The sequence below is a fragment of the Boleophthalmus pectinirostris genome, unplaced genomic scaffold (assembly GCF_026225935.1).
Source record: "Boleophthalmus pectinirostris isolate CB_2022bp ecotype Guang Dong unplaced genomic scaffold, ASM2622593v1 HiC_scaffold_13, whole genome shotgun sequence".
In the NCBI taxonomy this organism is placed as follows: Eukaryota; Metazoa; Chordata; class Actinopteri; order Gobiiformes; family Gobiidae; genus Boleophthalmus; species Boleophthalmus pectinirostris.
This window is the reverse complement of record NW_026571036.1, coordinates 4,472,793-4,487,792: the sequence shown is the minus strand read 5'-3', so window position 1 is coordinate 4,487,792 and position 15,000 is coordinate 4,472,793. Positions and strand designations below refer to the sequence as shown.

At 40.6% G+C, this 15,000-nt stretch overlaps 1 protein-coding gene across 1 annotated transcript in view; it reads right to left on the bottom strand.

Annotated features, from left to right (window-relative positions):
• The window catches only part of LOC110153437 (glutamate receptor ionotropic, kainate 2-like), a 238,669-nt gene that overhangs the window by 122,433 nt on the left and 101,236 nt on the right, over positions 1-15,000 (bottom strand). Inside the window, exon 10 of the mRNA XM_055149757.1 lies at positions 14,376-14,549. Within this exon, the coding sequence (XP_055005732.1) occupies positions 14,376-14,549 (174 nt within the window). The remainder of the gene's footprint in view (positions 1-14,375; positions 14,550-15,000) is intronic.

Below are 15,000 nucleotides of genomic sequence, written 5' to 3'. Positions count from 1 at the left end.
ACTACTACTACTACTACTACTGCTACTGCTACTGCTACTACTACTACTACTACTACTACTACTACTACTACTGCTACTACTACTACTACTACTACTACTACTACTACTACTGCTACTACTACTACTGCTACTACTACTACTACTACTACTACTACTACTACTACTGACTACTACTACTACTACTACTACTACTACTACTGACTACTACTACTACTACTACTACTACTACTACTACTACTACTGCTACTGCTGACTACTACTACTACTACTACTACTACTACTACTACTGCTACTACTACTACTACTACTACTACTACTACTACTACTACTACTACTACTACTACTACTACTACTGCTACTAATACTACTACTACTACTACTACTACTACTACTACTGCTGCTGCTGCTGCTGCTACTAATACTACTACTACTACTACTACTACTACTACTACTACTGCTACTGCTACTACTACTACTACTACTACTACTACTACTACTACTACTACTACTACTACTACTATACTACTACTACTACTACTACTATTACTGCTGCTGCTGCTGCTGCTACTACTACTACTACTACTACTACTACTACTGCCACTACCACTATTACTACTGCTGCTGCTACTACTGTTACTACTACTACTACTTCAAACTACACGTTTTATGCCATATACTACAAAACCATAACGTTTACTGCTCCAACTGCTGCTACTTTTCTTCAAAATACTTCTTCAAAACTCAGACAAACATCTGTAAACACTGTCAGGTTTTAAAACTTAAAATTCTGTGTTTCACAAGAATATATTTGGTACTTTTTTGGTTTAAAGACTTGAAATGACTTGAAGCTCAGAGCAGACGACTTGGACTTGACTCGGACTTATGGGCCAGTGACTCGAGACTCGACTCGGTCTTGCCTGTATTTGACTTGGGACTTGACTCGGACTTGAGGTCAAAGAATGAAACTTACTTGAGACTTGCAAAACGACGGCTTGGTCCCACTTCTGTCATGAAATAAATTCCTCAAACTCTTTTTTAACAACATTTCTGACCAGATTTACAGCCTCGTTATGGTAGAAAAAACTGCAGTACTTCATGTTTGCAGTAATCCAGCGCAGGAGAAAATTACAGCGTGTCATTTTCTATATTGATACACTATTCCACAGTATATTTCTGAGTACAAATCAGTCATTACGGCTCATATCTTTGGATCGATGTAATTGGATTTTACTCTGTTTAATACGGCACTTTCCAATAAGCTGCGAAACGCTGACTCGGCTAATCTTTTTATATTTTATACGAACGATCATTCATCGCTCGAGAAATTATAATACTCCATTTTCAGTCCTGACTACAGCCACATTATTACACTCTATATTTATAACATCATTGTTAAATTAATGTACGTGTATTTTTACCAGAGTAAATGTTAAAACGACGTTGCCGTGACAACCTACTCATAGTTTGGTTGTCTTGAAAACTCAGGCTGGACCGAGCCTCTAAACCAGAACTTAACCAGGTCTAAACTAGGACTATATCTAGGTTTAAACTAGGTCTAAACCAGGACTAATATCAGTACTAAAATTAGGTCTAAACTAGAACTAAAACCAGGTCTAAACCAGGACTGAACCAGGACTAAAACAAGGACTAAAACCAGGACTAAACTAGGACTAAACCTAGGTCTAAATAAGGTCTAAACCAGGACTAAAATCAGGATTAAACCAGGTCTAAACCAAGAATAAACTAGGACTAAACCAGCACTAAACCAGGACTAAAATCAAGACTAAACCAGGACTAAACTAGGACTAAACCAGCACTAAACCAGGACTAAAATCAAGACTAAACCAGGACTAAAATCAGGATTAAACCAGGTATAAACCAAGACTAAACTAGGACTAAACCAGCACTAAACCAGGACTAAAATCAGGACTAAACTAGGACTAAAACAGGACTAAACCAAGGACTAAAATTAGGACTAAATCTAGATCTAAACTAGGTCTACACCAGGACTAATATCAGTACTAAAATTAGCTCTAAACTAGAACTAAAACCAGGTCTAAACCGGGACTGAACCAGGACTAAAACCAGGACTAAACCAGATCTAAACTAGGACTAAATCTAGGTCTAAATAAGGTCTAAACCAGGACTTAAATCAGGACTAAACAGAACTAAAACCAGAAATAAAGGTCCAAACTAAAACTAAATCTAGATCTAAACTAGGTCTAAACCAGGATAAAGTAAGGACTAAACCAGGACTAAAATCAGGACTAAACCAGGACTAAAATTAGGACTAAAACCAGGACTAAACAAGAATTAAAAACCATGTCTAAACTAGGACTAAACATAGGTCTAAATTAGGTCTAAACAAGGACTAAAATCAGGACTAAAAGAAGGTTTAAACCAGGTCTAAACCAGGACTAAACCAGGTCTAAACCAAGACTAAAATCAGGACTAAAACCGGGTCTAAACCAGGACTAAACCAGAACTAAACCAGAACTAAAACCAAGACTAAACAAGAACTAAAATCAGGTCTAAACTAGGACTAAACTAGATCTAACCTGGGGGGGGGATCTTGGTAAACAATCAGGAAGTACGAGTCAGCATGCTAGTTGTTGTTAACATTACCATGGCAGCAAAACTCCACTCTGGTCTCTGAAAATTGTGAAAAGTTTACAGCTTCTTTTACCTTTAGTTCAGTAAAGATTTGCAATTCCAGAACTCAAATGATTCTAGTGAAGGTGTGTGGAGTTTAGAAACACAACGGAGCACTTCCTGTATCACCACGTGACATCACAAGGTGGACCAAAGTGTTTTCTGTTTGAGGAAAGTCTAAATCTAGAGGCTTTGTGCGTTAAACACGTGTGAAAGAAACAAAACACGACTCCGGGTCTGTTTGCGACGAGGAAACGACGTTAGAACACGGATCAGAAAACGTCGTGTTATGGGCCCGTGAAAGATCCATTATCGTCGTAATAAATACAAAATAATCTTGAATTGTTTGTGCGGCTCAGGGGAGAGCGGGCGGTAACAGCAGCTCAGCAAAATGTAAATGAAGAGCGTAAAAGTTCCACCGTCGTGTTCTCCTCGGGGACAGATAGGATCCATAATTAAAGGTAGAAGAGGAGGAGAGGAAGAGGGGCGGAGTTTGGGGGAACGGTGGCAGGAACAATGACCATATTTGGAAAAAGGAAGGGGAAATAAACACGTGAGACCGTTCCAGCTCCTCCTACTTCGTTAGGATTCTTTCGTGCTTTTTTAATTTAAACAATCGCTGCTATTTGGTGGTGAATGAGGCTCTCGATGTTCACGTTTACAGGAGCAAATCTGGAGCCAGGTTCTGTTTTATGAATAGGATTTTTTTGACGGACAAAAGAGAAAGAAAAAAAATAAATAAAAAAATCTGGATAATGTAAACGAGTGAATATGAACATTTTAAGACCAAAACAACAAAACCAGGACTAAAATCAGGACTAAAACCAGGTCTAAACCAGGTCTAAACCAGGTCAGAACTAGGTCTATATGTGGTCTAAAATCAGGTCTAAACCAGGTATAAACCAGGTCTAAACCAGGTCTAAAATCAGGACTAAAATCAGGACTAAAACCAGGTCTAAACCAGGGCTAAACTAGGTCTAAACCAGGTCTATACGAGGTCTAAAATCAGGACTAAAACCAGGTCTAAACCAGATCAAAACTAAGTCTATACATGGTCTAAAACCAGGTCTAAACCAGGGCTAAACTAGGTCTAAACCAGGTCTATAGGAGGTCTAAAATCAGGACTAAAACCAGGTCTAAACCAGGTCAAACAAGTCTATAGGCTAAAAAGTCTAAAACCAGGTCTAAACCAGGTCTATAGGAGGTCTAAAATGAGGACTAAAATCTAAAACCAGGTCTAAACCAGGTTTAAACTGGTCTAAATTAGGTCTATACCAGGTCTAAAATCAGGACTAAAACCAGGTCTAAAACCAGGTCAGAACTAGGTCTACACATGGTCTAAAATCAGGTCTAAACCAGGTCTATAGGAGGTCTAAAATCAGGACTAAAATCAGGACTAAAACCAGGTCTAAACCAGGTCTAAACCAGGTCAGAACTAGGTCTATATGTGGTCTAAAATCAGGTCTAAACCAGGTATAAACCAGGTCTAAACCAGGTCTAAAATCAGGACTAAAATCAGGACTAAAATCAGGTCTAAACCAGGTTTAAACCTGGTCTAAATTAGGTCTATACAAGGTCTAAAATTAGGACTAAAACCAGGTCTAAACCAGGTCAGAACAAGGTCTATATGTGGGCTAAACCAGGTCTAAACCAGGTCTAAACCAGGTCTAAACCAGGTCTAAACCAGGTCTAAACCAGGTCTATAGGAGGTCTAAAATGAGGACTAAAATCAGGGCTAAAACCAGGTCTAAACCAGGTCTAAACCAGGTCTAAAATCAGGACTAAAATCAGGGCTAAAACCACGTCTAAACCAGGTCTAAACCAGGTCTAAACCAGGTCTATACAGACCCAGACAGGCACTTGAGTTTGACGTCATGGCTTCACAGCTCTTCGCTGATTGGTCGGTTCGTGGTCTATAACTTCGGGGTTTTTGCAAACCGTCTAGTGTATTCTGATTCCTGATCTAGTTGCTGGAGAGAAATGAAATTGAGCGGAGGAACTGGGCGGCACCAGAAAATCAAAAAAGTACAAATCAGATACTAATAATTAGATGAGACCAATAATAATAATCTTGCTCATATGTTCTATGTTCTTTTTCTGCCCGGCCCTGACTGTCAAAAACAATTAATGTTTCTTTGTATGTGGCTATTTTCGGTCTCCTGGAAGATTCCCTCTCTATTCAACTTTACAACTGCAGGTTTTGCCATTTACTTCTCTTGTTGCAAAACACCATCTTCTTACACACTGGAAATCAACAAACGCCCCATCCAGCTCAATTTAGACAAAAACTATTAAACTATTAAACTATTAGGGGTGTGACGATATCCAAGTCTCACAATATCGTCATGATATACAGCTCACGGTACGATATTTATTGCGATATTTTGTGGACCTAACACAACTGTTAATATGCTACTTTGTCCTCTTAAAATGCCTCGACAAGACTTAATCCAAAGAAATAAGACTTGAAAGTGTTAGAACTGTTATTTCTTCTTGTCGTCTGCACTGAAATGGAGCAAAGGATCATGGTCTATGTAGTTCCCTCTGTCTTTTTTAGCTACTGCTGAGCCGTTACTCTTCATTTAAGCAAAGAGACTTGTAATGCGATATATTGTGATGATCCACGATGTTATTGTGAGAACTTTGACTTGACTTTGATTTTTACATCCCTAAAAACTGTGTTTCAGTGAAAAAGTACACAAACCTGTCGTATAAACTTTAAGTGTACCAAATGGAGAAGGTCTGAATGCTCTGTAACACTAATATTTTACAAACACAGTCACATTCTACAAGGTGGGTGCCCTGTCTTGCCCAACGACACAACAAACGACCCAGCTCTGCTCTGTTTAGTTTGTTTAATGTGTTCCAAAGCTTTAAACAAACACATATTCTCTGCCGATTTCTAATAAAGCAAAGGAATCATCTCAAACTCATCTAGTAATGCTCCGAAAACTGCTGAGTTTCTGAATCTTGCTGTGAATAATTTAAGAGCTTCCCACATTAGAATTTCCATTAGTAATTTAACCGCAACCACAAAACACCTCTAAAAACCGTAATGTCCCTTTTGTACGACTGTTCATTTCTGCATATTAATTCGTCAGACCATTAGCAGAACTGTTTGAGCACAAAGGTTCTCAGGAGGCGACGATAATGTGATGATATTTGTGCAAACCGTTGTTCCGGGCCCCGTCGCGTTTCACCGAGAATTCTGATTGTACAAAGCGCCGTGTTTTCTAACCCGAGGCACCGGTCTGTCTGATCGCGCCCGCTGGATAATAAAAGCACATTTGAATTTTAAAGTACAGTGTAGTCGGACGAGTGCGGAGAGAAAACGGCGGTCAAACGAAGCTCCCCGTCGAACGAGCGGCGCGGGCGGTGAGGGCTGTCAATCAAACTTGTGGGTAATGTTAGAGGAAGTGACCTCAGAGAAAAAAAGGCGTCTCTTGTTTGTTTGTTTGTTTGTTTAATGTTCATATCTTGATTTATGGACAAAATCGAAAGATAAAAACCCCAGGATCATGTAGAGTTAAAGGTTGTATGGAGGATTTTTTTTGTTTCAGATTGTCAATGATAGATTATAGATGCAGTAGCCTTGTAATTATGATGACCAAAAAAAAGAGAATAAAAATTCATCAACTCTGGACGTGGTGGGGCTAAACATTTGCCAATAGATAACGACACTGCCTCGTTATCTGTGAGCTGACAGACTGTCAATCAAACTCCCTACATTTCTAGTGTAACTGACTTGTCTGCGCTGCCGGTACGTGGTTTACGTACGACTGTCACACAGTCCACAGACGCAAGACGCACAGACGCTGTTTACTCCACCAACACAACAGTTCTTAGCGGCTTTTTTTGACCTATATCTTCCTCGCAGTTCGCACAAAGTTTGTTGCAATGGCGACAAGAATCCAGGAGCAGTTCGCCGCAAAAGAAAGTCCGTTTTTGAGGTCGCTGAAAGAAGAAGACAAGGGGAAAAGCAGCGAAGCCAAACTAAGGTGATTCTTGAAGATTCATTCCGGCGATGGCGCGACTGAAGCAGACGAAGAGTCTAAAGACTGACGCACTGGTCCACAAATTACTCCTGGACAGGAAACTTCTGCTTATTATGAAAACGTACTTTATTTCCAAGAGCTACACAAACGTTTTTCAGGACACGAAAGTGATATCCTATGTCTGAAAACGTAATTTTCAAGGCAAAGAAAGAGTCCGCTTGCTGCTGCGTGTTGTAGCTAGTTCATTCGCACGGAATCTCCGCGCAACCTTCTCTGCACCCCTTTCCTGCTCCTGTCCCCGCTGCCCGATCCACTCTTCCCCCTGCTCCTCACTTCTCGTCCGCGAACGAAATGTCCGCACACCCCCTCCCCCCACTCCTCACTTCTCCGTCTTGCCTAACCAACACTGTAGTTAGTTGTTTACAAGTCATGCGGCTGTAAACAAACCTGTTTGTGGCGTAAGGAGGAGGAGGGAGGAGGCGTTTCTACGTAGGAGCTGTAGGGGAGGGGAGGTGGTTTCACGCATGCGCAACATTTGAAAAAGGACAAACAGTCGCTGGATTTCTCGTTCCTTGGAAAATCCTCTATACAACCTTTAAGGAACATTTTAAGACCAATACAACGAGCAGCAATAGACACATCAAGAATCTCGGACTTCTGGTCATTGCACAGTGCATACTGGGAAGGATTTTTCGAAAAAGTGAGCATCAAACCGCCATGTTTGTTTTCCCAGTCGATCTTTTCAAGTCTTTTGAACCATATCACTTTTGTTTCTGGTTCTGATATTGTCATATTTTAGTTTTGGGATGCGGACATTGTAATCGTGTGGTTGTTGGATCCTAACAGCGGAAAACGGCTTGAGAAATTTGTTTGCGAACTCCATAAATGCAAAAGGGAATCAAATGTGTGTGACTGCAAACCTCTGTTCAAACTGTTTCTCTTCCCAACGGAATTGAAAAATAGTGAAAGGTGATTGATTGGTTGATTGACAGGATTGATCCACAGGAAGGACCAAAAAGGAAACATTTGTCTGCCTAAGAAATCATCCCGAGTTTGCAGAGAACATTTTGTATGTGGAGCGACAACAAAACAAAATCCCCTTTGTTAATGGAGAGGAGCAGAATACAAACCGTGTATCATTTGTTCATTCGTTTTTCAATATAAAACCAAAAATAAGAAAACGAAAAAACAACAGTTTTCTTCGTTATTTGTCTCCAAAACCAAAATGAAAAAACGGATAACGACCGTTTCCCGTTTACGTGACTTCCGAACTTTTGCACCGCATACGGACTGAATCAGGACGGATCCAGGTCCGAGACCAGAGCAGGACTGAGACCGGGACAGAGCTGCTCTGGTTCTCCGCGCTCAAGAACCACGGCTGGTTCTGAGGTGGTGCAAAGCCTCCGACTGACGCTTTCACACCAACGAAAACGAACCGAACTAAGAGCTTTTGGTTCAGATGGACCAGGTCCGGGACCAGACCAGGACCAGAGCGCTACTGAGACTGGGACCAGACAGGGACCAGAGCGGGCCTGAGACCTAGACCGAGACAAGACCAGGACCAGACCGGGACCAGAGCGGAGGCTCAGAGCCCACGGCAGGACCGGAGCTTGAAGCTGAGGCTCGGACCCCGTGGAGCTCGGAGTCAAAGCTCGGAGTCCACCTTGGTCCCGGTCTGGTCCCGGTCTCAGTCCCGCTCTGGTCTCGGACCTGGATCAGTCCTGGTTCAGTCCGTATGCGGTGTAAAAGTCCAGCATCGCAGTCACGTATCCGTTTTTTTCCATTCTTCATTTAAACACAAAATCGAAAACTGAAAAAACGAATCATTATCCGTTTTTTCATTTTGGTTTTGGAGACAAATAGCGAAGAAAACTGTTGTTTTTTCGTTTTCTTATTTTTGGTTTTATATTGAAAAACGAATGAACGAATGATACACGGATTGAAGACAAACAGACTGAGCTGCACTTTCTTGTTCTTGTGGTTTTACAGAAACATCACGTCTTGGTCTCTTTGCAGTGGAAGGTGTTTCTTGGTGAACAGCTGGTGCCTTTCACTTTGGCGTTGACTTTTTAAATTCATAACCAAGATTGAGTGAGGGATCGGGATTTTGCTTTGTTGTTCTTTGTTGATATTTTAAGTTATTAGGTTCTTTTTTTAAGACCAAGAGTTTGTTTTCATACCTGACAGTTTCTTAAATGAATCCTTCTCTTTGGTCAGGTGCACCAAGCTGGAGGATTTTCCTTAAATGCAACGAATTTTAACTCTTCTAGTGGAGGTTCTGCCTGTTGTCTGTTACCATGGAGATTGCTTTCCCTATAATGTTCCACAGTATGACATTAAAGTTACCTACCTCCATGGAAACAAACAGATGACGCCGACAATTTAGAGCAGAGGCAGCTCACAGAAAGCAATAAAACATCTCTAATTGAATAAACGAGACACAGAGAGATTGGAATATTACAGTCGAAGTGATCATATCTCCATGGAGACGGACCCTGCACTAAAAAAGCTACATAGCGCGCCTTTAAACCGTAAACAGAAATTCCCAAACCAACAAAATATATTCTCTTTTTACGTCCAGACCCACTTTCTTACACGTTTCAGCGGTCGTAACCCTTCTCTCCATCTCCTTTCATCACCCCTCACACCTCCTCCTCTTTCTCCTCTTCCTCATCTTCCTCCTCCTCTTCCTCTCCGGTCCATCAATCCATCCTGCCGGAGCCAAGGACACGGACACGTCGCCCCTGACAACTGTTGCCGGGTCGACCGCGAATCATCAAGCCCGTCACGTCACGCCGATGCCGGAGGGGGAGAAGGAGAAGGAGGAGAAGAAGAAGAAGACGACAACGACAGGGTACGAGGCGACGGGAGGAGGAAGAGGAGGAGGGGGGGAGGGTCAAAGGTCGCGCTGACAATGGCTCGACACGGATTCGTTTAGAGCGAGAGGGATTTACAGGGCCCGAGACGCTTTTGGTTTGCCTGGAATGTCACACAGTGTGGCATTAAAGAAGGGAATTGTGTGAAATTGTTTGTGTTTTTTTTTTTTTAGCTTTCTTCCGTGTTATAATGTCGTTCCCTCATCAAAAACATGCCTGAATTACATTTACTCACGTAGTTTTTGAAATAGGTAAGTTTACTTTTACGTCGAGTACATTTTCACCCAAGTGTTTTACTTCATTACACTGAAACCCGCCCTCGTTGCTAAGTAAAATCAGATTGAAAGAGAAAAAAAATGAAATGCGAAAAAAACGTCCAAGCTCCCGTAAATGAAAATAAATAGAACTATAGAACAGGGGTCTCCAGCCTTTTTCCTCTGGGGAGCTACTTTTACAAAATGAACATGCCAGAGAGCTACTAGTTTTAGCGGTCACAAAAAACTGAGCATAAATAAGAGCCACGGCGACGGCGAGTCTTAGATGAGGTACAGTTAAGCTACGTTCAGACTGCAGCCTGAAGTGACCCAAATCCGATTTTTTGGCCTCTATGTTCCTGTATCTGATCTTTTAATGACAGTTTGAACGACACAGATCCGATTTTTTCAAATGTGACCCAGGACACTTGGATATGTGCTCCTGAAACCGATACATATCTGATCTTTTGACATGTGACTTCAGTGTGAACGGCCAAAGTGCATTCATCCACCTACACGTTATCAACAAGACACAAACGTCACTATTCTGCGCTGAAGTTGGCGAAAATTGTTAATGAACTCTGTGTCACTGAAGAGAAGCACATCACCACTCACTAGGGATGGGCATGATTAGTCGATTAATCGATAATTGATCATTAAGAATTTCATCGATTACGTTAATTTTAATCGACAAACCGAATGTAGGTTGTTGTGTGTATCGTGACCAAACAGGTGTGTACATGTGTCTCTGCATCAGAAGGAGCGAGACACAAACAGTGGGTCAGTCTGTAACGAACCGAAGCACAAATGTGGATTTAACGATGATTTGTACAAGAAATTCCACACTTTCCGTTGCGTTGGGACAAGTGTGAGTCCATGTGCACAGTGTATAAAGCAGCACATATGTTTCTGTGTCCAGTGGGAAAAAGTTTTATCCAGGTGAGAGTCGCTCAATGTGGATGACGAGGCCCCGCCCCCCTCCCCCCGTACGCTGTCCTGGTTTTGACAAACGCAAATCTGGTCACACTGACCTGTATTCACCTGAGTCATGTCTTTTAATCCAACAGAAGTTGAACCACATCAGCGACACAAGAGCTGGAGTTTTATCTTCGCTTAGTTTATGCAAATTAGCGATGTGGTTTTAAGTTTTGTTTCTGTGAGATTTGAACAAAACTGAATTAAACACATTATAATGTCAAACGGGCTGATGTGGCTCTAGAGTCGTTACGGTTTATATTTCGTAAAGTTGAATTTATTTATGCAGATTAGGAGTGCAGATAGTAATAATAATGATGATTTTCATTTTAATATAAAAACGTTAATGATTAATCAATAATCGATCGTTAATTCTGCCAACGATCAATGAAGAAAATTTCATCGAATGCCCGTCCCTACCACTCACCACTCTTGGCTCCGTCTCCACATCCACACGTTCCTTTCAACAGACACTGTCCCACAAAACACCACGACCAAAAACCTCGTCCTTCTCCTCCTCAATCTCCTCCTTAAAACAAGTAAGTTGTTCATGTTCTGGCTCCGGTACGAGAGGAACTTTAAAATCTCCAGGTGCTCGATGCTGCGTCCATGTTTGGACAACTTCCGTAAACACAGAGACGCTCGCTGCGGTTGACGTCGTCGTGTCTCCAGTGTCACATGCGGGACACTTTTGGACTGTTTAATGTTCACACTGGAGTCACATACAAGTCACATTTAATTGGAAATGTGAACGACCTCGAAAAAACATCGGATTTCACACAAAAATCGGAATTGAGCGTTAAGCCCTGCAGTCTGAACGTAGCCTAAGATGCCTATAAAAACATAAACCTTTATCCATTTGTTAGGGATCAAAATCAGGCATCAAAATTATACATGTACAATGGTAAAAGTCATTTAATTAATCAAATTTAACTTATTGAGCACAATAACTACTAGCAACTAGCAACCTGACAGCTGGACACGTAAGCACCAGTAATTACAGTCTAGCATAATTTAATTTAATTTTAAATTTTATTTTATTTATTAAATTGTTTTTACTATTTTTTAAATTATTATTTTTTTTTTTTATATATTTTTAAATTTATTTTATTTATGTATTTATATTTATTTATATTTATATATGTGTTTTATATTTATGTATCTATTTATATTAAATTAATTAATTATATTTATATAGATTATATTATTATTATTATTATTATTATTATTATTATTATTATTATTATTATTATTATTATTTATTTATTTTTCTATTATTTCCCCCCCTTTTTTTTTCCTAGAAATGTTTTTTACTCCGCCCAGTAATTGTAAACAGCTTAAAAACAACAACAACAACAACAACAACACAATAACAATATAACAATATAAAAATCTCTCTGTCATTAGAGCGTGTCCCGGGGCTTTCAGCGCGGTGTTTAAAAGCAGCCATTTTAAAACAAAGCTCTAATGAAGCTCTAACACTAAACACACACGAGCCTGGAGCCACGAGGACACATCTGAGGAAAAACAAAAACAAAACACACTTAAGAGCAAAAAAATACGCCAACCTTTTACATATTAAACAAAACCCGTGAGAAAAAAGATCTAAAATTTAAGGAAATAACACAGACACAAAGTCACGACTTTTTTACTTCTCACACGCAGGATTGTCTTTCCTCTCACATTGTCGGAGGAGGACAGAGGCTGAAAACTACAAAATAAGCACGTGGATTAAACGTGTATGTGGAGGTAAAAAAAGAGTCAGATTTTTAAAAAAGGGCATCTGGTTGCATCTCAAAATGATCCAGCACATGACACCGTTACTTATGTCACGACCAAACAGCAGCGATTGGTTAAATAAAAAAAAAAAGTACCCGCCTACTATCGAGTGAACGAATCCTAATGCTGCGAGGTCAGACGGTTTCCACGAAGTGAAACCGGCTGATGAATCAAGCTACCTGACATCAGCCCTACTGCCAGAAACCTCATTTTTTTTGACTCTCACCTCAACTTCCTTCCACCATCACATCAAAAAAAGTCTCCCAGTTCTATTTTCTCCACCGCCGCAAAATAAAAACTATCAAAACTATCCTCTCTCGCCCTGATCTGGAAAAAGTCTTCCACCTTCTCCTGTCTAGACTATTGCAGCTCTCTCCTCTCCGGGCCTCGACACCAAATCCATCACCAGCCAGATTTAACGGACATCAAACGAGAAGCGTCAAGTCATCCCAAGTCGCAGGGCCGAAGTCCAAGCCCTTCAAGTCCAAGTCGAGTCCCAAGTCTTTGTCTATTTTATCAAGTCAAGTCTCAAGCCCTAAAATAGTGAATCAAGGCTGACTCGGGTCCAAATCACGACTCGCAAGTCCCCACCTCTGCAAAGAAATATACTCAAGACCGATTCAACCATGATGAAAAAAACAAAAAAAAACCTCTCCCTGGGCCCAGTCAAGCAGAAGTAAACAACAAGGCCAAAAATTCAAGTTAATGCATCTGATATAAAAATGTATTGAACAGTTACATATGTTCTCTAGTTTATGAAACTGTTGACCTTTTTTCTGTTCCATTTTTGGTTCTAAAGTTACATACGTTTTAAACGAAACAAAAATTATTTCCCAAATTTCAAAGACCTGCAAATCATGTAAATAAACTGATGTATTTCATCATATCTTGTGTTATTCCATCTTTGAACTGTTGATGAAGGTACATGATTTTTCCCAAAAAATGTATTTAAAAGGATAAAAATTTGGAAGGACTGACATATTTTATAGAAATTGTTTCCTTTCATTTTGAAGTAATATTAAAGTATTCGGAAGAAAAAAAGCGACAAATGATGTAAAATCCTGCACCTTCTACTTGTTTGCACAATTTTCCCCTCCATTACTTTTCCCTCCGTTACCATGACCTTTATTAATAAAAATCTCATGAGTCAAAAAGTAAGAGGTTTTTCAACCTAATCTTGTACCATATGGTAGAAAACTATATGAAGCAAATATTCAAACCAGTTTGTTAAGGATATGTAAGTGAGAACCAAGAGTTATCACTGTTTGGATTTATTGCCCAAAAAGTGCTGCATATTTCATTCCCTCCTGTTACCGACATGAGTTTTTTAAATTTTTTGTCAAAAACTTGAAAGAATATCACAGGTTTAACTTGACCCTGTTGGAGTGTAACTCTTTCCTACATTCTGATACTTTACTTATTTCAATAGTCCCTCTAGTTTCTGAATAAGAGACATTTGAATGTCAAAAATCTGACCCTGTTTCCCTCCGTTACCACTTGACCAGACCCATAAGCCTGGACTTTGATGAAATACTCCCGTAGTGTTGAAAGTACAATAAAAGAGTAGCTGTTTACACACGACACTAGACCCAATTTAATATAAAACACAACTGTCTGACATTTTTATAGTAGGGGGTCCCTGGCCTGAGAAATGTTGAAGATTTTCAGGAAAGAGTCATGTCTGTCCTGTCAACGTCTTGTAATTTTCGATAATTTTCACAACCCTACGTGCTTCCATCACCTCTTCATCCATTCACTAAAGACACAACTCCTCTCCTCTCCTTCGTTACCACGCAGGAGACCAGAGTACTGCAGTATTTGCGTGTACAGAGGTGGAGAGTTACCGTCATGAAGCCGTCGAGCAGACCCGAGTCCGGTTTGGGCGGGGCCTGCAGTCGCTCCATGGACCACTTCTCGATGATGGACGACACCTGGGGGTTGTCCGTGTTCAGGATCCTGAAGCCCGTCATGTTCACTCCACTGAAGCGGTACGGCTCCATGTCCAGAGCAAACAGGTCCTACAAGAAACCAGAAGGACAAGGACGCGTCAGGTCTGCACGAGGACTCCAAATGACTTTTATTATTTGTTTTTTGGAGTCTCGGAGAACGTTTCTACTATCTGCTTTCTTCGTTAAGTTGTTACGGCTTTTCTTGGGATGTTCCGCATTGTAGACTTAGACTTAGACAAATTTTAATAATAAAAAATGGAAATGATTTGGACACAGCAGCTCAGTCAACGCAATAAAATCTAATAACAGAGAGAACATTTTTATAATAACATTCTAAATAAGTAGGAGTAGGATAAGAGACCAGACAAGGACTGAGGCCAAGAGCAGACCAGGACCAGACGAGAAGTGACTGAGACCAAGACCGGGACCGAGACCGAAACCAGGACCAGACAGGGACTGAGAGCGGGACTGAGACTGGGACCAGACAAGGACTGAGACCGGGACCAGACCAGGATTGAGG